We start from the raw sequence: 23,987 nt of genomic DNA on the forward strand, positions 1-23,987 counted from the left end.
TGTACTAAGGCAGTTAGTACCTACTCCTGAGAGTCAATTGTTCAGTTTTTAGAGTGATTATTTATACTTCAGAAATTGACAATTGCTATAAATCAAAGCTTGATTTTGCTTGTTTTGTTGACTGGCTAGACAAAGTGATGGAGGAAATGTCAATAATTCTGATTAAACTTAAAAGTATGTCATTTGTACAATTTTTTTCCCCCAAAGATTTATCAGAATGCCCCTGGATGTTCCCATACCAAATACTTATAAACTCTAAGCTACAAGGAAATAAAAAGCTTCCAAAAAATAGAGGCATAAAAAACCTAAATCATATGGGAAAAAAATGAGGTGCATTTCATTGTTATAATTTCTTCTGCTATCATAGTTATCTTTTTTTTTTTAAGCAATCAGGGTTAAGTAACTTGCTCAAGGTTACACGGCCAGGTGTTTCTGGGTGGGTGCTAAGTGTCTGAGCCCAGGATTCGATCTCCAGGTCATCCTGACACTGGAGCCAGTGCTCTTACTCACTGTGCTACCTGGCCACCCCTATCATAGTTATCTTGAAGATGCTTTCAGAGAGACCACTGATGATGAGCTTGTATCTCAATACAATTCAAACAAATACATTCAAATACTACAAAAAGGAGCTACTTTGACTTTACAATAGCCCATGGAGCATTACATACAAAAGAATAATAATAAGATAATTACTTGTCCCATGACTCTTTCTATTTCAATTTGATGGAAAGAAAAACAAAGAAAATAGGATGAACAATGATAATGTATCATAATATATTCAATCAACTAAAATAAATAATTTTTCTTATTTGTACAATAGTTTCCCAAGGGCTAAGCTGAAAAGGAATTTAGGAGCAAGACAGCACTAGAATCAATGTTCTGATATTGGATTTTATGAGGGCATCAGGATTTGTGATGGGTTCTATTCCACATCATTTATGATAGAACTCATCACTCATCAGATTTTGCCACATTCACAGAATCCTTAGAGACATTCTTATCTTATGAAGTAAGTAGCATCCCATTCTCATATAGAAACTTTACTTCACTGGAATCCTAAGAATTTGGAACAAAGTTTTCCCCTTAGGCAGCAAATCTGACCCATTTTTCAGAAGGAAGCTTTTAATTGAGATGGTTAAACAGTATGGCATGGAGCATCTAATTAAGAAACAATGTTAATCAGTTTTCAACTACTGAAACTCATAAGTAATCAGCATTTTTTTTGAGGTCAGTGGTTGCAGTCAGAGAGGTCAGTGAGATCTAATGCTCTTGAGAAGACCCAACACTGCAATAAAGTTTGATGAAAGACTGTGATTTATTTGTTTGACATCTAAGGGGACCTGAGAAGACCTAGGGTTAAAAGGAGATTTATGATTGGTCAACAAATTGACCATGGAGTTGTAAGAATGAACTTCTGAATGCCTTTGCATAGATGAAGTGAAGCTGGGAGGGAGGGATGAGGAAAAAGGAAAAGGGGAGAATTGGGAACAATAACCTGTTAGAACAAGTAACAGAAGGGGAAGGAATTATTAATGAGGAGGAGGAAGGAGGAAATGAGGGAGGAAGCAGGAAATGGCAGGGATAGAAACGTTAGTCAGGGCAGGAAAAGTTGGAGGGAGGAAATGAGATAATTTGACTACTTGTTAGTGGTATTTTGAGAGTTAGAGGAATGTGCCAATTAAAAAAGAATCCATCAAAGCAAAGTTTGCATCCACAGAGTGCTTTAGAATTTATGGAAAAATTTCTTTACAAAAGGAAAGTAGGAAGCTTAAGTATTAATATCATCATTTTATAGGTAGGGGACTTAAATCTCAGAGAAGCTGTTAGATAGCACAACATAGAGACAGCACAACATACAGCAGCAGCAATCCATTCAATCCTTTGATGTTCCTACTCCTTTAGTACACAAAATACCTTTTCTAAGACTCATAACCTCTTTCCAAGTGTCATAATCCCCATTTTATAGATTAGGAAATTGAGTCTTAGAGAAGGTATAATTTGTCTAAATTCACACATCTTGTAAATGGTAATGCTAGGCATCGACCCTGAGTCTTTCAGTCCAATATACTTTCTGTAACTCCTTTTGATGTATTTTTTAACGGCTGAAAAATCTAAAAATAAGAACCACTTCTAGGTCCAGGGAGGTTGGGGCATTGCACCTACTCCCTTTCTGCTAATGTGATCTTCTCTTCTGGACCTATACATTAGTATAGAAGGGATTCAGTTCTGAAAAAGACTGACTTTTAAAAATCGGACTTCAATGTAAAATAAGAAAGGAAAAAAGAAACTAAAATACTAAAGTTTAAATACAAAATAAGAAAAGGAAAAAATCACCATGTGCATAGCAGAAGATGAGAAAATTTGAAACATAAAGAAATAAATTTCCATTTTAAGAAAGCCTATATCATAAATACTGTACGTTGTGTTCAGAACTGTCCATCTTTGCTTCCCTGTAGGTTTTCTTTTATTCTCCACTGTGCACTTTTTACTTTGTTCTTTTCCACCCCTTCCTCCCTCCCCCAAGAAGGCTACAATTAAGCATGGATACACACACATTTATACACACACATGTGTATATATGTGTGGGTGTGTATACATATAACCATGTATGCACATAGAAACATATATGCACATTCACATACATAGCTATCCATATTCATATATACACATATACATTCATCTGAATCTATGCAAGACCATACTATACTTAATTGTCCTCCTGTTCTCTGAAGGTGGATAACATCTTCCTAAATTCCACACCACAGCAATATTACAAGATTATACTATCTAGTTATTTTAAATAGTCTAAAATAATATTGACTAATATAGCTGACATATAGTGTAGTTTCCCTATTTTTCTCTTTTGATTAAATCTATTTTAGCTTTAACCTTGTCTGAGATCATGATTACTGCCTCTGCATTTTTTCCCTAATAAATTCTACTCCTGATCTTTATTTTATGTTTGTGCATATCTCTTATTTCCTATCCCTCCTGACTACTCTGCTTTACTTCTACCCACTACTTTGCCCACCTTTTACTTAACCTAACCCCACTCCAAGGATCCCTCCCTTTTCCCTTCCTGCCCTCCCTTTCCTGTAGTCCTGTTCTTTCTATCTGAATTTAAAAGACTTTTATAGCCTTACACACACACACACACACACACACACACACACACACCCTTCTAGATATATATGTCTTGTTCCCTATTTAACCCATTCCCAATGAGAGTAGGGTTCCAGAACTGCCAGCCCTCCTCCCTTATCTAATTCCTCTGTGTCAGTTCTTCCTCTTGCATCTCATTTATATAAAACAATTACTCTTTTTACATTTTCCTAGATGGTATTCCTTTTTAGAATCACATCATACTCAAATCTACCCCAATTTTTTCTTTCAAACTATCCAAATACTAATTACAATTTTAGACATATGTTTTACATTTCCTCATATAAAAAGTAAAGTTTGTCCTTATTGAGTCCCTTATTATTAGTCTTTGATGTGTATCTTATATTTCTCTTGGATCTTGTATGTCAAATTTTTCTATTAAGTTCAGGTCTTTTTTTCAAAAAAATCATGAAAGTCTGGCAAGTCATTGCATGTTCTTTTTCTTTTTTTATTCAGAATTATGCTTAATTTTGCTGAGTATGAAGAGCAAATTCTAAAAAGAAGGTTTTTAGACTCCATTTCCCCCAATCTTTAGATTATGATGTATCCTAGCTCATTGTCCTAGTGAATAATTGCTTAAGGCTTAGGTATTGGTTATAATCTCTAATGTCTCTCCAAAAGGGAAGACAAAAAAGTACTCAATGTATAACATGAATCAGGTATGACACTGATATTTTTTTCCCTTCATGTAAAGGAAATGTTAAACACAAAACACCCACATATTCATGTTTGACAAAAACAAACTAAATAAGAAGCATACTCTAAAAGGAGGTTGGCAGTTAAAATCATTTAAACATAAGACAATTTAGAGGAATGCTGATGAGATATGGTTATATTTCATCTTGGTTGTGCAATGTCTCCTCAAATTACATATGTGCCAGTGGTATCCTTTCTGATTTAGGAATTCCCTATGGTATGTTAGCTAAGTCTGATATACCCAGAACCTATCAATCTCAAAAGGTCAACTCAAAAACTAGACATATCATCTCAACAATAATGTTTGGTCACCTACCCTAAAAAAGAAAGCACAAAGTATATAAGGTATATGTGTATATGTATGTATATATTTATATGTGTATGTATATTACACATGTATATACATATGTTTTATATATCTGTGTATAAATGCATGTGTATATCCATATATACAACATATGTATACACACATACATACACACACCTTTTATACATACACATACACCTTTGGCAAACAGTTTTATTCTTTGATTGTCTCTGGAATTCAAAACCAAAGCTTGGACTGAACTTGATCTAAAGAATTATTAAAATGTAACAACATCATATTTATAGAATAATTTTTTTTTGCAGAACAGATGAATATTTTAGTCTTGTACATACTTTTTTTAAAATATACATTTAAGGGGATCAGGTAACATGGTTCCAATCTAAAGCAGAAATCAACATTATTTTCCTTAGGTATGTAACAAATTTTGCTTGAGGGGGAAGAAAAATGAGCTAATATTCTTGTGTGATTTCCCCCAATACTACTGCCAGTGGGGCAGGAATTCATTTGAAGACACCAAGGCTGGGGCAATGGGTAGAGGCAAGTTTCAGAAACTTTGGAATCAATGTGAAGAAACCACCTATGAGAACCAGGCAAGTTCAAGTTCCATTACATCTTTAGGCACAGGTGCTGCTACTATCCATTCCCTAGTTAAGCAAAACAAAACAAAACAAAACAAAACAAAAATCATTCTCTAAGTTGGAAAGGGTTTCTGAAGTCTCCTTGTCCAATCCATTCCTTAATTGTACTTCTTTCTATGACATTCTGCACAAGTGATTTTCCATTTTCTGAGAATGAGATCCTGACTCCTTAGTCTACCACAAAGTTATTTGATCCTCTTTTGAGAATCATAGATTTGGAAGGACTCTAGGAGTCAAGTAGTTCAGCATTTACTTGAAAGATGATTTCCTCACTGCAACATTTCTGCCAAATAGCTTCTAGTAGTGATGGTTTTACCTAGCTCCTGAAGTTCCCCATTGTATTTTTGGATTGTAAATGTTAGGGAGTTCTATTATGACTGTTTCACTTAGCTACTATTTCCTTTTGTTACAACACCCTTCCCCAATATCATGTTGCACAGAATTCAGAAAAAAAATTCTGATATGAATAGTGTTGGGTTTTTTTATGATAAGACCATAGATCTTTAGAAGACATTCAGTCTAAGTCCCTTGTTTTGTAGATGAGCAAACTGAGGCTTATTGAACTTTAATAACTCACCCAAGATCACAGAGGTAGTTGAGAAAATGACAGAACTTCAAATTGAGTGAAGGTTCATATCATTCCAAATTTAGCACTTTTACCAAGAATCACACTCCTTTTCTGTTTTTGGTGGTAAGAGAAATGTAGGAATGAATATTTGGGCCAAGTATTTATCACCAAAACACATCAGCAAGTCCATAAATCTCATTTGATCAGTATGACAATGGAGAAACCACCCCATCTCAGTTATACATTTGCACAGTGAGAATAAACATGTCGATGAACCTCAGAATGAATATTTATTAGACATATTTAGTCTGTGTTCATTCAAGCACCAGAAAGTACAGAGTTAGAACAGTTTTCCCAATGACTCAGGAGAAAAACATAAAACAAGGAAAGTCACCAACAGGTTTTTTTTTTCCTTGTGGAGGGCAATTGGGGTTAAGTAGCTTGCCCAAGGTTACACGGCTAATATTTTTGTGTGGGTGTTGTGTCTGAGGCCGGAACCGAACTCGGGTCCTCCCGACTCCAGGGCCAGCGCTTTACTCACTGTGCCACCTATCCGCCCCCACCAACAGGTTTTGATGGCTTGCATAATTTAGCTTTGCTGTCTGCATTGATAGAATTCATCAGGTGAGTCCTTAACCAAGCTCCTCTCCTTTTGCTATGCACAGCATTAAATCTCTAGATAAATGTTAAGTGATGGGGGCAGCCAGGTAGCACAGCAAGTAAGAGCACCGGCTCCAGTGTTAGGATGACCTGGAGATCGAATCCCGGTCTCAGACACTCAGCACCACAACCAGAAATAACTGGCTGTGTAACCTTGAGCAAGTGACTTAACCCCGATTGCTTAAAAAAAACATGTTAAGTGATGGGGGAAATGTTGTTTATTATGTAATCCTATAGCCTAGCAAGGGAGTTGCTCATTAGGTGATTATGAATAGAAAAGGAGAATTACCATCCACTTGCTATAAGCTAATATATACAATTGGATCAATTAGTGAGACACTTAATTTTGGGGAAATTTAGAATGAAAGTTTTATCAGGAAATAACAAAATGCCAATTAGTGGAAGTAGTATGAGAGAAAGAAAAAAGACCATGGTGAAGGTTCAATCAATCAGTCAATCTATTATGACTTATCATGTGTCAAGCATTGTTCTAGGCATTAGAGGTATACATGGAAAGAATGAAGTTATCTCTATTCCCAAAAATCTTTTCTTTTGCACTGGAACACTTAGGGGCAGCTAGGTGGTACAGTATATAGACCACCTGCCCTGGAGTCAGGAGGACCTGAGTTCAAATTGGACCTCAGACACTTAACACTTACTAGCCATGTGACCTTGGGGAAGTTACTTAACTCCAATTGCCCTGCCTTCCCTCCTGCAAAAAATAAAAAAAAATGGAACACTTGTGGGTGATGGTTAGATTTAGGGTGTGATCTTCCTTCTAGCAGGGCTATGGCTGAGGAAACAAAGGACTTGGGAAGTTAATGAGCTTACAGGAGCCTTCAGAGAACCCACAAAACTCTCTTGTGATATTTAACTTGGGGGTCACTGAGTATATTTTTATTAAAGTAATTATTTATCTGATCCTCAGGCTCTAAATTTTCCTTTTCTAAATTTTGGAAACTCTCCAAAGATAGTGGCAAAAGCAGAGTCTGAAAGAGGCAGTGGGGAGTAAAGGACATACATCTCAACTCTTTGTAGGACCTATGTGTAAGGGAATATGTGAAGGGACAGCCAGTGTTTAGCAGTATGACTAGAAATTCAGTCAGAGTAAGTAATAGAAAGGAATATGAGAAAAGGTCCAGAATGAAAAGAAATTTGTTTGTTATGGAAATAATATTCCAGGGGGTAGAGTAGAAGGGTTAGGCAGTATTGGAGTGAGACATGTGTAGAGTGAGGTTAAGGAAGATAAAGGTGAGAGAACTGGAGGCAGGGTTAGGAGATAGTTTGTTCCTGGGTGACTGCAAATTAAGGATAGGGAGATCAACAGCTCATGAGAGTTTGTTATCTGTAGGTTTGTGCTATGTCTCACTATGAATAATAATAATAATTTAAAAATTCTTGTTATTGGAAAAAGGTCAAGCATGCAGAACCTTGCTCATAGTTGTTTCTCCAAGCTATATAGATGGGAATGGGGCACATGCTGTTGCAGCCAGGCACAAAAGATAAGAGGAAGGCAAATATTAGAAGCTAACAAAAAAGTGGTTTAAAATGATTAAATATAATCTAATGATGAATTTTAATCATGATTAACAAAGAAATCACATTTTTTCCTTAAGCACGAAGTGTCCCATTCTCAGATCCCTGAAATTGAAATAAAAGCTCTGTCACTTTTCTGTATATCTCTTCCTTACAGTCAACATCCTTCAAGGACAATGATTCTGCGTAGGTTCCTAGGATAGGCTTCTTACTGGATTACAAAGGAAACATGTCTTCTATAGAGCTCGGAGTGATTTTGGTTCACTACAACATTTTCTCCTTTCAGAATTAAGCTCTCCTATGCAGAGATGAGTGGTTGGAAGGAAGTACAAGCAAGAATATAAAACAGAATGATCAGCATGATGGAAACTGCAACATCCCAAGTCATTTATCACTGAGGCATTCAACATATTTGAGAATCAAATTATCTTGTCATTTCCCTTAGCATAGAGTTCAAAAGTAATGAAGGAAGAAGAAAATCGACAATCTCTTTTCCATAGTATCCTACTTGCTCTCTAAGGAAATACACTTTCTGTCTCTGATCATTCTGATGTGATCCAGGGATCTCTTTGAAATAATGCACAAACTCCACACAGGGGAAATCCCATAAATTTAGGGGCAAGGTTAGAAAAATCATCCATTGAATTTGAGTATAAGAAGAAACACTAGCAAGTGAATGAGATTAGCCAAATGAATGACAGATGAAATGACGAGTCCTAATCGATGCTTTATAAAATTGTCTGTATAAAATGGTTAAAACAAAGGTATCCCCATATTAAAGGACAAGACTATCCAAAAATCCATCAGGTAAGTATTAATAGAAAATGTAGCCAGTGGAAAATAGACTTCAATCTAATCAGTTTCAAGTGCTTAAGGTAATGTTATCATGAGAAAAAAGGTAGCATCCTGCATGAAGTCAAGAGAAAGGAATAACAAATCAGTCAGTCTCTATCCAGGACTACCTAAGAGAGAAATCATATCAGAAGGTATGAGTATTCTCATGTGACAGAACCTAGTTTAATTCTCTAGGTTCTATCATAATTAAATGGATGGATGAAATGTTCCATAAGGCTATATACAACATTTCTCTTATAAATTCTCACACTCAGAAACTTTCTGACATGTGGTACAATTAGTGTGACAAATAGAGAAAAGTATATTGTGGTGGAGACACTGAACCTTAAGTTAGAAGAGATGTGGGTTTAAATCCCATCTCAGACAAATATTAACTATATGGCAAAGAATAAATCTCTTAACTTCTCTAAACTTCAGTTTCTTCCTTGTCAAATTGGGGAGATCCGTAAAATCTACCTCACAGCGCTGTTGGAAGACATCAAAGGGGAAAATGTAAATAAGATTTTTTCTAAATCTTAAACCATTATGTAAATTTGAGACTTCACTATATGAAGAAATCTTCTATTATTAGAGGCAGCAATGCTATTAGAAAGAGCTCAGAATTCAGAATCAGAACTGGGCTCAAGTCTTGGCTTTTATACTACCTAGTTGTATGACAATGAACAAATCACCTAATCTGTATGAGTCCCACTTTCCTCATATGTAAAGTTAGGGTAATAATACTTGCATTATCACCTAACAGATTTGTGAGGGAGGTACTTTGTAAACCTTAAAGGATGATCAAAATATAAATTGTTACCTTCACTACTTCCACAGCAACAATTGCCTCTGATTCTCTCTAGAATGATGATACTAGGAAAGAGAAAGCTCGGGTAACAGTAAGGAATATTTTTGTCACTAGAAAAAAGAAAATCAGCATTTCAGTCTAAAGATCATAGTCCCTCATGATTTTGATTAGTATGAATAATTTTTCCAGAGCATATTCAGCCTAGATAATAGGAGCTTACAGAAGAGAATGTTGGAGCTGGGAGGGATTTAGGGGACCATTAGTCCAGCTGTCTCATTTGACATGTGGGGAAATGGAGAGGAGGTGACTTTCTTATAGTTAAACGATAAAAATCAAATTTCTAAACTTTTAAAAGCTGTTGAACAGATTCTGGAAACTTTTATTTTTTTCTAGTCAAGTATCACCTTCTACAGGAAATCTTTGTGTTTCACCCCAACTCTCAGTGCCCTCTCTCCCAAATTACCCTGTATTTAATTATATTTATGTTGAATTTGTTATACAAAAATATGTATGTATCTACACACATATGTATATATAATGTATATATATACATATATATTCTGTATTATATGTACTACAGAATGAATTATACATACACATATCTTCCCTGATGGAATGAAAACTCCCTGTGAATAGACAGTTTCATTTTTTTGTCTTTGTATTCCCAATATTCCGCAGGCACATAATAGGTATTTAGTAAATGCTTTTCAACCAAGTGGTTGACCTTTGCGTTATCAAAATTATTAAAGAAAGTAATTAGGAGAGTGAAAACACATTCAGAAAACATCATCAAGTGAAAGGTACTTTGGTAAAAGAATTTTACACATCTGTGTGTAAACAGTAATGACTTTGGAGGTGAAGAATATAGTGCGTGTGAAGAATATGAGTGTGGTTAACCTCAGAGTCCCTGGGATATTTGATCATCCTAGGTTTCTAGCTTAGTTCAAAGTTTCACTTTTCTCAGTTCAGTAAAAACTCACCATTTTCAGCAGACTTGCACTCTACACATTGGCATTTATTGATTCCTATTAGTATCTGAGGTGGCTGGCATTTTAGTTTTATAGGATGAATTAATAAATTGTAGCTAACAGCTGCTTCAGCATTTTTACTGATATGTTTCCATCTTGATTGCTCTAAAAGATTATTTTGAGTTTAAGAAGTGTTTTTTTTTTCTTTAGGGTTTTGGGGAAACAGAAAGAAAAGCTAGAGATTTAATTTATTAGAAACAAAGCACTGATTATGGAAAAGCAGGGGAAAATGTATTCAATTCCACTCTGTCAAGACCAACATCATTAATACTGATCTCTGTTCTTGATGAAGATTAAAAGTAGCATTCTGGTTCTATATATATACTAGACACCAAAATAGAATGGTAAGGTAAAATATTTGTTAAATCATCTGGATGTTTAGACTACACAATGCTAATTGTGAACTTTTGGAACCAAAGGAACTCTTTTGGGGTGCTTCGTGCATTCTTCATTGGACTATAGTTGCTTGTGTTCATTCTTCCCATCTCTATCCTATTTCAGCCCTTTATTATCTCCTCCATAGGTTATTTTAATAGCCTCCTAAATATTATCCTTGCACTGGTCTCTGCTTGCTCTTGTCTGTTCTATACAATGATGCTATGGTTATCTTTATAATTCAATCTTTCTACCACATGTTTGTTGACTGACTAATGGACCAAATTTTCTGGCCTAGAAGCCTCCCATGGCTCCTCCATCCTGACTAAATGAAATCCCCAGTTTTTAATCTGGCTTTTTCCTTTATTTCTATATTCTTTAATTCATAGTAGCTACAGTATTGTTCAGTCATTCCTTCAGTTGTGTCCAACTCTACCTGACCCCCTGGGATTTCATTGTCTATGAGGTTTTTTTGGGCAAAGATACTGGAGTAGCATCGCCATTTCCTTTTCCAGTATGTCCCCATTTTACAGATGAGGCAAATATTGGTTAAGTGACTTGCCCAGGGTCACGCTGACTGGATTTGAACTCAGATCTTCCTAACTCTAGTCCCCACCTACCACTCCTATAATATAGCCCAAGGGTGGGGAACCTGTGGTCTTAAGGTTACAGGTGGTCCTCTAGGTCTTCATTTGTGGCCCTTTGTTCTGTGAAGTTTGGATTTAGTCAAAGGATTGCACATGAGGACTTAGAGGGCCACACATGTCTTCAAGGCCACAGGTTCTGCACTCCTGGCTATACTCTGTCCTCAATCTACCTTTCCACACTTATCTTTCCTTTGATTTTCTTTACATGATGTATATTTTACCTAAATTTGACCCTTTGTTATTTCAGAAGGTCTCTTGCCTACTTGCATTTGAGTTTATGCATAAACTATCCCTACATCTAGACTAGACTCTTCTGACCTTTGCCTGACAAAAGTCTTACCACTCTTCAAGGTTCAGTTCAGGAGCTAAATACTTCCCAAAGACCATCTTGACCCTTGTCTTTCCCATCTCAACTCTATTAGCCCTTTGGATTTCTCTCAGTTAATCTACTTATCCTTTCATCCATGCATTCATGAAGTACCTAGCATTTACTTTCTTTTTGAGACTAATCCTGTTATTTCATTAGCAGAGTGAACTCCTTATAAAGATCATCCCCTAACCAGATCTGTGCCTGCTGTATAAGTTATAGTCTTAGACAGTTATCAGGGGCACTGAAGAGTTAAATGACTTGGCCTAGATATTAACAGCTAGTGTGTTAGAAGTGGGGCTTGAGCCCAGTTCTTTACTTCAAGTCTGACTCTTTATTCCCTATACCAAACCAACTATCTTTATACATTTTATATACTTTATTTGGCTTTATGGTTATTTGTGTACATGCCTTATCTCTAAAAGTAGAATGAAATTTTTTTTTTGCCCTCTGGGAAACTAAGTCATTTTTTTTCATCCTCAGTGCCTAGCATAGAGCCTCTGACATAGTGAATACTCCAACATCTCAAAGGAATGAAAAACATTATAGCTGGTTAAATAGCCATGCTCCCACAGGGGCAAAGAAGACAAATTTTGTATGCTAAACATTTGGGATGATGGAATACAAGTCATTCCTCTGGATGTTAAGTAAAACCACTTTGAAAAATTTGAGCCAGAAATCATCACCCTGCAGTATCAATCTACTGTAATTTCTATGTAATTTGGATAGAATATCTCATCTGAGAACTAAAATACTATTTGATTTAAAGTTAAAGGAATCTTTCAATCCTCTCAATTTATAGACCAGAAAACTGAGGCTCTATGTCAGTGGTGTCAAACTCAAATAGAAATAAGGGTCACTAAATCATACACAAGGATCCCTGTAGGTACATACTGACTTAGAAATAACATATTAACATTATTTGTATTTTTTGTATTTTAACTTTTTTTGTTAAATATTTCCCAATTACATTTTTATCTTACTTGGACATCAAGGGGAAGTGTTGTGGGCCAGATGGGGCCCTGACACTTGTTTGACATATCTAAGGTGATCTGATCAAACTCACACAAATAATTGACCAAGGAGGGTTTGACCTTGGATTTTCTGGCTGGGTTCTGGACTCAGCAACTTTTCTACCATATCATAACAGTCTTAGCAGGATTTTTTCAAATACCTTATCAATTATGAACACCTCCATGAACTAAGCGGAGTCAGGTTCTTTGGTGACTGATGTTCCCTTCCTCCCTTTTAAGTTGTAAAAAAAATTAAACTTACTCCATAGACTATTAAAGTCTAACTACCTTTGCCTTACTATAACATTGCTTATTCCAGCATGACTTATGATTATGCATATTTCATGAGACAGATAATAAAATAGTAGCTGGGATGTTGATGATAAGACATCTCCTCTTCTTCATGCCCTATATTGTATGGTATAAATTCTAGAGAGGATAGGTTCTAAGGGAATGGTGTAGGAGATAAAAACTTACCATGAAGTCACTGCTGACAGACATATCGATGGTGGAAAATACCTTCTCATCAATATGTCACAGTGGATATATAGTTCCATATATACTATGGCCAATATATACATAATGAACAATTATCCTAGCAATGTGAGTGGCAATATATTGTAAAGGAGAGACAACGTCACAGTCAAGATCTAAATTCAAGTATGATCTCTGACACAAACTGGTTATTAGACCCTGGGTCACTTAACCTGTCAATGATCAAGCAAAATTATATTAGACTATAACTTGAAGAGAAAGTGTTTGGGGAGGGAGTTTCCCAATTTGGAAGTTTCCTATACCAATGAAATTATTGGTCCAGTCCCTATCCCAACTGTACTCTAGAATATAAAAGTATCTCACAATTATATAGCTCTTTAGGGTTTACAGAATACCTTCACCTCACAAAACATTATTATGCCCATAAACAAACAAAACAAACAAAAACAAACTAAAACAATGTGATTCGGAGATTTTCCCATGGACTGATAACCAAACTGACACGGTGACAGAGCCAGGGGGGCCAACCCATTCTAGCTGACTGATTCAGTATTTGCTACCCTGCTCCATTTCTCTTGTTCAGCATGTCAAGACGAAAAGTGAATAAAAAATATAAAATAAATAAGGAAAATCTGAAATATGTGCAGAGAGAAGAGGTTTTAAAGGCTCTTCTTCTGGTAGCCGAGATTTCTGGTGCTCTCGGGAGAGCTCTCCCTCCTCCCAGGCCGGCGCTCTTCGCTCCCAGAGGAGGTGACTCATTCTGCTCCTGCTCCAAGATGCCAAGATCGTGAAGCCCAATGGAAAGTAGCCAGACAGGTATGAGCTTGACATTTCACAGGCTCTGTTGGAGTTGCAGGTGAACTCTGACTTCAAAGCTCAATTAAGAGTGCGGAATATTACAGCAGCTAAGGAAATTGAAGTTGGTGGTGGCAGAAAAGCAATCACTATTTTTGTTCCAGTGCCTTAGCTAAAATCTTTTCAGAAGATCCAGGTACGACCAGTTCCTTAGTTGGAAAAAAAAATCAGTGGCAAACTTTATTGCTCAGAGGAGAAAACTTCCTAAGCCAACAAGAAAAAGCCATACAAATAATAAGCAAAAGCGTCCCTTATGACTTATGTGCATGATGCAATCCTTGAAGATCTTGTCTTTACAAGTGAAATTGTTGGCAAGAGAATCCGTGTGAAACTAGACGGCAGCAGACTCATAAAGATCCATTTGGATGAAGCACAGCCCAACAATGTGGAGACTGAGGTAGAAACGTTTTCTGGCATTTATAAGAAACTGACAGGGAAAGATGTTGATTTTGAATTCCCAGAGTTCCAGCTGTAAAAGCAGAAATGATTAAAGTCCATTGTTCATTAAAAAAAAAGAAAGGATCATATGGAGGATGAAGGTTGCTGCCTGAATCAAAATTTTGTTGCCACTTACAGGCAATAAAAAGCCAAATCCTATTTTATATAGGCATCAATCATTTAAATTAGATAATTCTTTAATTCCGTATGGTGTTGATATCTTCTGCCTCTCCTCTAATCTCTGAAGAATAAAGAAAATCATCTGTTTAAAAGATGTTTTTTAACCTTCAGTGAAGAGCTAACATAGTTATTGTGACCCAGTTCAATTTTTTTAGCATACTTATTTAATAAAATACATGAAACATTAAATTTATTTTTTTTCATTTCAAGTGAAGGAAATTTTACTTTATTATATATATGTATATATCAATAGAATAATAAGTAGATATGTATCAATCCATGAAACATGATAATCTTTATAGTTTAGAGATTAGCCTGATATATTTAGAATAAAAATAATTGTCATTATAGTGGTATGAATAACCATGGGTATTTTTTAGTGTTTGGTGCTTGCTAGATCACTTAACTGAATTCATAATTATTTTTAAGTAACATTATTTGGTATATTCATAATTGACTTTTTTTTCTAAACCTTGCCCACAAAATTCTTGCTTTCTTTCTCGCTGAGATTTGCAAAGAAAAATATTGCAAATATAAATGACAGATATTTCAAGGATGAGATTTTAATTCACAATAGTCCTATAATATGATTTTTAAAATTGATAATTCAAGTCAAAATTTAAAAATGTCTCAAAACAAATTTAAATTTACATTGTACATTTCCTATTTTGTCAGTATTATTAAAATTTGGAAGACTGGTACATTTGGGATCCTCAAAAGTACAAATTTTTTTTCAACATGAAATTAATAAAAAAAACACCCTTTGGGGAGCAGTTTCAGTAGGGAGGTAGAAATTGTGCGGAAGAAAACTCCCATGAACACTTGTAATTACTGCTGTAATTAAGAGATTTATATGAATGTATCTACAAATATTCCCATGAACATATTTAGCTATCATCCTGCCTACTTACAGACACAATTCCATATAATGCATGGTAAGAAACTGTCTTTAATTTAATATCTTTATTTACTTCATTTTCATTTATAGGCAATCCAGTAATGAAGCTTGAAGAGAACTGAAAGCCATCCTCATGATGTGTTAAAAATATTCTTACGACAACTTTATAATTGAATAGTTCAATTGAACACAGGCAACAGGGCTCATGATAGCTATTAATATTGCATGCTCCACAGGGATCAGCAGTTTACAATTCTTGAATGCCTAACAAGTATTCATAGTCCATTACCTTACTCATTTATGACCCCAATTCACACGTTTTTATGTTTAATATGACAGTACCATAAGGGCCATGGACTGTGACCTTCCATTATTTTATTTCTACCAATTAATGGACAACCCCATAAATCAGGCACGAGCAATGCAAAGAATAAGAACAATGAAGTAATTGGTGGTGTTGGTTCTCACAGTATGCAATACTGCTCTGTCTTCCTACCTTTTCCTTATCTTAATCTGTTTTGTATTCCTATTTCCAATTCTACTCTCACTTTCCTGTTCCTTAGTCCTGAGTCACTGGGTGACAGTCATGGGTGTTCATCTTTCTCTTGACAATGAGACTCTCTATTTTGGACCCCAGTATGTATGAACCATTCCAAAGTAGAGTATCAAGGACCAAAATAATGTAACAAAACTTTTCCATTTCATCTTCTGTGATATTCTCTACTTCTTGCTTGGCCATAAACTTTTCCTCTCTCTGAAGATTAGAAGGTATATTCTTCCTTGCTCCTCTAATTTGTTTATAATGTGATTTTTTTTATATCTTTCATACATCTCACTGGAGCTCATATTGGTATATAACATATGGTTTTTGTCTAAACCTAATATCTAAACAGACTGCTTTCCAGTTTTCACAGCAATTTTTTTTGAGTGTTGTTGTGTCATTTCAGTTGTGTCCAACTCGTGATTCTATTTGGAGTTTTCTTGGCAAAGATACTGGAGTGGTTTGCCATTTTCTTCTCCAGCTCATTTTACAGATGAGGAAACTGAGGTAAGCAGGGTTAAGTGACTTGCCTAGGTTCACATAGCTAGTAAGTATCTGAGGTTGGATTTGAAGTCAGGAAGATGATTCTTCCTGACTCCAGGTCCAGTACTCTATCAGTTGTGCCACTTACCTGACCTTTTTTTAATTGAGTAGACTCCTTATTCTGTTAGTTGGGATCTTTGAGTTTAAGAATACCAGCCTTCTGTGCTCCTTTGTTTCTGTATATTGTGATCTCTTCTATTGTCTATCTCCAATTTATCCTGTTAATCCAATTTATCTTATTAAGACATGGTTGTATGTTATCTCCCCTTTAGAGTGTGAACTTGAGAGCAGAGACTGATTTTTGCCTTTCTTTGATTCCTCAGTGCTTAATGTAATGACTGGCACACAGTAGTTTTGTAAATACTTTTTTTATTTGACTTGATTTGACATTAAGCCAGGCTATTATCCATGAGAATTAATGACCATAAAATGGGTTTCAAAATAAAATTGGAATGGGAAAAATTTTAATTTCATACACTCTTAAGGGTTAGAATTGTATACAAGATAGAAGGTTAGATTTGAATTCAGGAAGACATGAATTTAAATCATACCTCTGACATATACTGGTTCTGTGGTGATGTCATCCATGATGTGATAATTTACTTAACATCTCTGTACTTTAGACTAATGTGTAAGAATGTATTAATGATGAGTTGCTAATCTATAATTATGGCAGTAATTTTCACACTGTGGGCAAAAAGCACAAGATCCCTTATATGGTTTGGCTAGTATTTGCATAAATGAAGTATGTTGGGATGGGAAAATTTACCAGAGCTTTTCCTTCACCTTGAATCCTGCCTTGTCTGGAAAACCATTTCTGTTTTAGGCTGCTGTTTCTTGTTGTTGTTGTTGTTGTTGTTGTTGTTGTTGTTGTTGTTGTTGTTGTTCTTCTTCTTCTTCTTCTTCTTCTTCTTCTTCTTCTTCTTCTTTTCCTCCTCCTCGTCCTCCTTCTTCCTGTTCTTCCTCTTGTTCTTTTTTTGGTACTTCTTCCTGTTCTCCTTCTCCTCCTTCTTTTTTGAAAAGCTGGGAAGATTTACTTTTAAATCTCCTGTGCAGTTTTTATTTTGAAATATAGCTCTAAAAAAACTGACCTTTTAAAAAGGCCATTGTGTTTCACGTGGAGCTACAGGACTATGCTTTAAACCCAAATCACTCAGGTTTTCTTTGAATGGTCAATAATAGCCCCCATTTCAAGCTTCTTAGCACTTGTTTAGTTTTGATGGTTTAGAATGAAACTAAATACCAATTGTTTTCTATTCTCCTTAGAAACTCTGAGGGTCTTTCCCTTCCAGACTGATGTTTTTGTGATGGTAATTTAGGTGATCTTTTGTCTCAGTTCTTACCCTGTGCATAGTCATTGAATGGGTATTGCCTTACACAAACTGAGCCCTGGAAAAGACTTTAATTTAGAAAGACCAAAGTTACCCACTGCATCCTGGACCATCCCCACCCAGTCCCCTTACCACTAGATTTGGATGTTATGGAGGAGAGAGTGAGTCTGATGACTTTGCACAACTTTGCCTCATTTAAAATCCAATTCCAACACAAATCAAGATATCACCCTTATGATGTCATTGGTCCTCTTTGAGAATGAAGAATGAACAGCCTAGAAATAGCTAGGTGATTTGAACCTGGTGTTAGAAACACCTAAATTAAAATCTGTCCTCTTACCTTTACTAGCTGTATGACCCTTGGCAAGTAATCCTTTATCTGCCTTACTTTCCTCAACTGTAAAATGGGATTAATAGTAGCACCTATTATTGTGAGGTTGTTTCAAGGATCAAATGAGATATTTTAAAGCACTTAGCACAATTTCAGCCAGGCATTTAGTACATGATCTTTTCCTTTTTTATGACAGGGAGATGAGTTGTTCATTCAAACAAAGAAATAACTTGAAAAATTCAACCTTCTTCCTCCCCACCCCCCAAGGAGTTGTCTATAAAATGTATCCACTGTCTCTGTCTCCACTAAAACCAAAATTTGACATATAGTAATTATAACTAAGGAATCTATAGAGCTTGAAGATTTGCAAAGCACTTTCCTTGTAAAAGTATTGTGATCAGATGGAAAGAGAGTTCTTGGAGCAAAAGTGATGACACTTTGTGCTTTAACAAGGCTGGGATTCTTTCCCAGAAGCTAGAGGTTAAAAAGTTAATTGGGAAACCACTTTTTATTCTTACCCCGTCTTCCAAATTTGGACAGGTAGACAAACTATTTGCAAAATGGTACAAGAAACATGTGTTACTTGGGATTTGTATTGTTAAAATCTGTTATTAATTATATTATAACAAAACCTTGGCCACATATTTCCATGAATGGACAGTCCTTGCTAGATTGCCCACAAATTGCTATTATAAAGTTAGTATCTGAAAATATACCCCTGATTGTAAATGCACAAGAACAAATGGCAAAATAAAATTTGAAAGACTTCTTTAAAAAAGCATTGTGTGGTAGATAGTATAAGTCAGTCAGTCAGCATCTTTAGATGTCAAGAATCTTGTGATTTTTATCCACAATGTGAAAATTATTTCCATAGTTGTAGATTATCAATTCATCAATCAACACATTCTTGTAGTTTTGTCTTAGGACATAGAGAGGTTAAGTGATTTGACCATGGTGATATAGTAGTCTATGGCAGAGATATGATTTAAATCTAGGTCTTCTGAGGTGGCTAGGTGGTGCAGTGAATAGAGCACTGGCCTTGGAGTCAGGAGGACCTGAATTCAAATCTGACCTTAGACACTTAACACAAAACTAGCTTTGTGACCTTGGGAAAGTCACTTAACCCCAATTGCCCTACCTTCCCCCCCCTCCAAAAAAATAAAAATAAATAAATAAATAAGCAAACAAACAAATAAGTAATCTGGGTCTTCCTGAACTTAAGACCCTTGTATTGGCTTGGTTTTTGGGTTGTGTTAAAATCCAGAGCTTGTGAATCCCACTTTTGGTATGGACTTGTTGACATGAAGAGAGGGGGCTGAACTGGGATGAACTAGTGCTATGGATAGAGAGAGGCCAGAAGAACTTCTTGGGATGAGCACCTGAAGGCTGGGCTGCTGCTGCTGGACTGAAACTTCCATGGAGAAAGTGATTTTGATTTTGAGAACCAAAGCTACTGAATACTTCTTTTTTTTTTAACAGCTCATTAATACAGTATTTATTTGTCTTCCCTCTGTCAAACCCTGAGCCCATGGCTTTCCCCGGGGCTACCTGGTAAGTTGGAGGTGGAGGTATACACAGGCTGGAAGAGACATGGAAAAACCAGGAGGACGAGGAGGAACATTCAGAAATGTAGGGGGAATAGAAATGGCTCCATCACATGGCGAAGAGGATGAGGAAGGCCACCATCAGGCCAAAGAGCCCCATGGCCTCAGACAGGGCAAAGCCCAAGATGGCGTAGGAAAAAAGCTGTTGCTTCAGGGAGGGGTTCCTGGCATAACCAATGATGAGACTTCCAAATACAGTCCCAATCCCAACTCCAGAGCCAGCCACCCCCACAGTGGCAGCCCCAGCTCCAATAAATTTGGCTGCTGTGTCAATGTCCCTTGAGACAGCACCAGTTTGGAATCCACATCTGGGGACGAGAGGTCAAGGTACTTGATGCTGCCAAAATGCTGAGGTTCTCATCTGTCCGAACCTCTGGCTGTTTTAGCACCACTGCAGACAGCGGTCTACTCAGCAGCTGAGAGCTGCTCCTCACAAGGGCAGGGGTAGAGATGAACTTGGCGCAGGCATACATTCTCAGGGGGTGAGGGGCAAAGCTGAAGAGCTGCCGGCAGAGCAGAGGAGACAGAGAGGGGGAACTACTGAATACTTCTGAGGGCCAGCCAGAGTTGCTGAGGATTTCTCAGTGCCATCTGGAGCTGCCAAAGACTGAGGAAGCATGACTGTAGTGTCAGTATTCTGTACAAATGTTGTTGTGATTTTGTTAATGTGTATGAATATTCTTGTGGCTTTGTTAAGCTTTGTCTTCCCAGGAACAGAGACTGTGAAGGATTGAAGATGGACTGGACACTGTGAGCTTCAGTGTAGAGCAGGAACTGCACATAGAGCTGGACAAGGAACTGGGAGCTGTCTGCCTTTGAACCCAGGTGACAGTTTGGTGGATTCAGGTAGGAGCTACCTTCCTCAAAGATGAAAAGACCTCTCTGTGGATACTAAGTAGTGACTGATGAAATTGTCTGAGTAGTGACTGACCCTGATGTGAGGTTTTATTTTGGGGCTCACTTTGGGAAGAGTTGTATGATTTGGCCAGATGAGACTCTGGGTAGCCATTGAGCCCCCTGGCTTTGAAAACCCAGATATTTGTGCTTCCTTTTCTGAAGACTAGGTATGGATGTAATGGTCAGACAGCTGGAAGCCCTGTCTGCTTAACTGTGTTATTTTCTGTTGTAACTTCTATTTGTATTCTCGAAGTTCAGGACTTTTTCCCCTGAACTAGGTAAATGATATATGTTTGATTGATTAAAGTGACTGTTGAAGTTGTAACTTAATGGGTGGGGGACTTTCACTATTGTACTTTGTGATTGAATTAAGGACTCTGAGATTGATTAAATGAATGTACTTTGTTTATGATTGGAAACTAATATCCAATTGAGACCCAGGGGTGGAGTACTTTGACTTTTGTATTTTGTGTCCCTTAAGGAGGCTTGCCTCCTTAAGGATGATTGAATGATTAAATTACTAAATGACTGTACTTTGTTGAAAACTATTGTGACCACTTTGGTGAAAACTATGTGGCCATCTTAGTGATAAATTGTTGACTTGTGACATGGTGAATGCTATATTTTGATTTTCTGTGATAAGTTGTAACATTGTGAATGCTGTACCTTGATTTTCTGTGAATGTTTTGTTCTGATTTGTTATTGAATAAATAGAGTGTTCACAATATTATGTAATCAGAATTTTGAAAGCTGTTCATAGCAGCCATCCTCTGGAAAGCTGCTCATGTTTGGCTTTACACCATTCTAACCTTCTATAGTATAGATTATTTAAATTTTAACCATTTCAGTTTTCTTAGAAGCATGCAATTTTATGAACATTCATTCTTATGGATCATAGCCTGTCAATGCCAAATCAAGGCATGTGAAGATAGTGCATGCTTTGCACAAGGTTGTTCAGTGGCATAGATTAATTTTGAAACCTGGTTTTCTGAGTCCAAATCAAGTGTCATATTTATTATATTCTAGAAAAATATACACATAAACAATAATCTTTTAAGTATTTAATAAAAATGAAAGCATAAAGAAGTCCGTAGTTTTTTTTTTCAATTGCTTTAATGGGCACTTTATTCAAAGGGTTATAATATGTTTGAACTACTCTATTCTGGTTTGCATTGGTAGTCTTTACAGATTAATGAGTAGGGATGCAGAGAACATAAAGTTTATGAGAGGATGAGTAAAAGGGGAAAAGAATGGTGCAGTATGTCAGCTACAAAACCCTTATATTTGAAGGACCAGGAAAACTTAAGGTTAATGTTTATTAAGCAATTTAGTCTGTTATATTTCTGTGAACTTTTGAATACAAACCATGATATACAGTATGCATAATGAGGATTGGGAGATGCAAGGGAAAATTAAAAAAAAACAAACCTCTCAATCACCTCTATTTATTTTATTTTTCCATAACATTGTCCTGAAACCCAAACACACAAAATTAAATTAATATAAATGCTCCTTGATTTTAATTATGAAAATGCATTTTAACCTGATCTATGATTTTATCAGTGTATCAAAGAGACAGAAGTTCCCTTGTTGGGAGAGAACTTTCATGGCCAAAACACATGGACATTCATTTTGAAATTTTTTATCTCAGAAATTTGCTTGTAAAAAGTGTTTACTAGACATCAAATTTTGCCTAACATCAAACAGTTAATATATTAAGTTTGTGCTTTTTTACATCCCCTAAATATTTACAAAATTTTTTTTAAAAAGCACATATAACCAAAACGTTGCTATAAAAAGATCCATGATATAATAAAAATTGGATTGAAGTAGTCCACTCCTTTAAAGATATGAGAACTCTGTAAGTGATACATTACACACATTTTCAGACTTTTTTTTTGATGTACTGATTGGATTTGTTGATCTTTTTCTATTTCTATTTGTTTTTTTCCCCTTTAAAATATTATTTGCTATATTGGGTGACTCAGAAAGAGATTGAGGAGAGATACTGAGAAAAATTTTGATGATGTTAAAACAAAAATTTTCAATAAAATGTATTAAAAACTAGTTTTGGATAATGAAGGATCAGTTAAGTACAAAGTATCTCTGGGTAGATGCTTATAAAAATTTTTTAATAGAAATTCCAATAAATATAGTTTTATTTCTATCTCTTATTGAAAAATTGCAGCAAAAATCATGTGACAAATTCCTCCTTTCTGTGAAAGCATATTTGTTGTGGTGGTACTTCTTTTCAAGTATGGGTTAGACTGAATGAATTCTAAGGTCCATTTTGGATCTAAAATTACATAATTCAGCACTTCTGTATTTCAGGCACCTTAGTAGACTGTAAGTTCAATATGAATATCATATAGCAACCAACTTAAGTGAATTTGATCTTGATCTTGAGCCAGAGAGGTGTGGGGGGGGGAGGGGGGGAGAAACAGAGAGAGGCACTTAGAGAGAGAGAGACAGAGAGACAGAGACAGAGAGTCCATAATAGTTAACTGTTACCAAAAAACTCCATTGTACTCTATTTTGGTCTGGAGCATTGTGTTAAGTTCTGGGAATCTCTGTTTAGGAAGGACAACAGTAAGTGGGAGAGCAAAGGGCATTCAGGATAGGGAAAGGGTTTGATTTCATGGCATATTAGAACGAAGTGAAGAATCTGTCATTGTTTTGACTGAAGAAGAGAAGACTCAATGAGGATCAGTAGCATTTTTCACCGTTTGAAGGATTTTTATATGGAATAGAGATATGACTTATTCTGTTCTGCTCCAGAAGGCTGAAGCAAGAGTAATACATACAACTTGCAGAGAAAAAGGTCTGATGGCAGGAAAATTATCATAACAATTATATTTGACCCTACATGATCTCAGGAGAGCAGGGATTCTCTCTCGTTGGAGGTCTTCAAAAAATGGCATTAACCACTCATTTAGAATGTTGTACTAGGGATATACATATATATATTTCATGGGTTGGACAAGATGGCTACCGAGGTCCCTTCCAATTATTTATTCAGTAAATGCTAGAGAAAAAGAATACTCAAATTTCAGTGAGGAATTTTAATAACATTTCTAATGTGATTGTTTTGGATAAAATGGAGAGATGAGGGCCATACAGTGGTATAATCACAGAAATTTGGAACAAGTTGGACTCCATAATTAGTCATTAATGAACTAATTTCAAAATGGGGAAAAGTTACTTTTAGAGTTTC

The 23,987-nt window shown here is 36.0% G+C and overlaps 1 protein-coding gene and 1 pseudogene across 1 annotated transcript; one reads left to right on the plus strand and one right to left on the minus strand.

Annotated features, from left to right (window-relative positions):
* The first annotated feature begins 13,950 nt into the window (after nucleotides 1-13,950).
* LOC138145310 (small ribosomal subunit protein eS7-like) lies at nucleotides 13,951-22,021 on the plus strand. Its single transcript, XM_069066944.1, has 3 exons — nucleotides 13,951-14,407; nucleotides 16,474-16,574; nucleotides 20,588-22,021. Exons 1-3 carry the CDS (start codon nucleotides 14,264-14,266, stop codon nucleotides 20,628-20,630), a joined length of 288 nt encoding a protein of 95 aa, XP_068923045.1. The 5' UTR covers nucleotides 13,951-14,263; the 3' UTR covers nucleotides 20,631-22,021.
* On the minus strand, nucleotides 19,734-20,413 carry LOC138145309 (ATP synthase F(0) complex subunit C2, mitochondrial pseudogene; annotated as a pseudogene).
* Nucleotides 22,022-23,987: the final 1,966 nt, after the last annotated feature.

Source organism: Petaurus breviceps, unplaced genomic scaffold, assembly GCF_028583685.1.
Source record: "Petaurus breviceps papuanus isolate PSGF00001 unplaced genomic scaffold, PetGlider_PUasm1.0 90734, whole genome shotgun sequence".
Classification (NCBI taxonomy): Eukaryota; Metazoa; Chordata; class Mammalia; order Diprotodontia; family Petauridae; genus Petaurus; species Petaurus breviceps.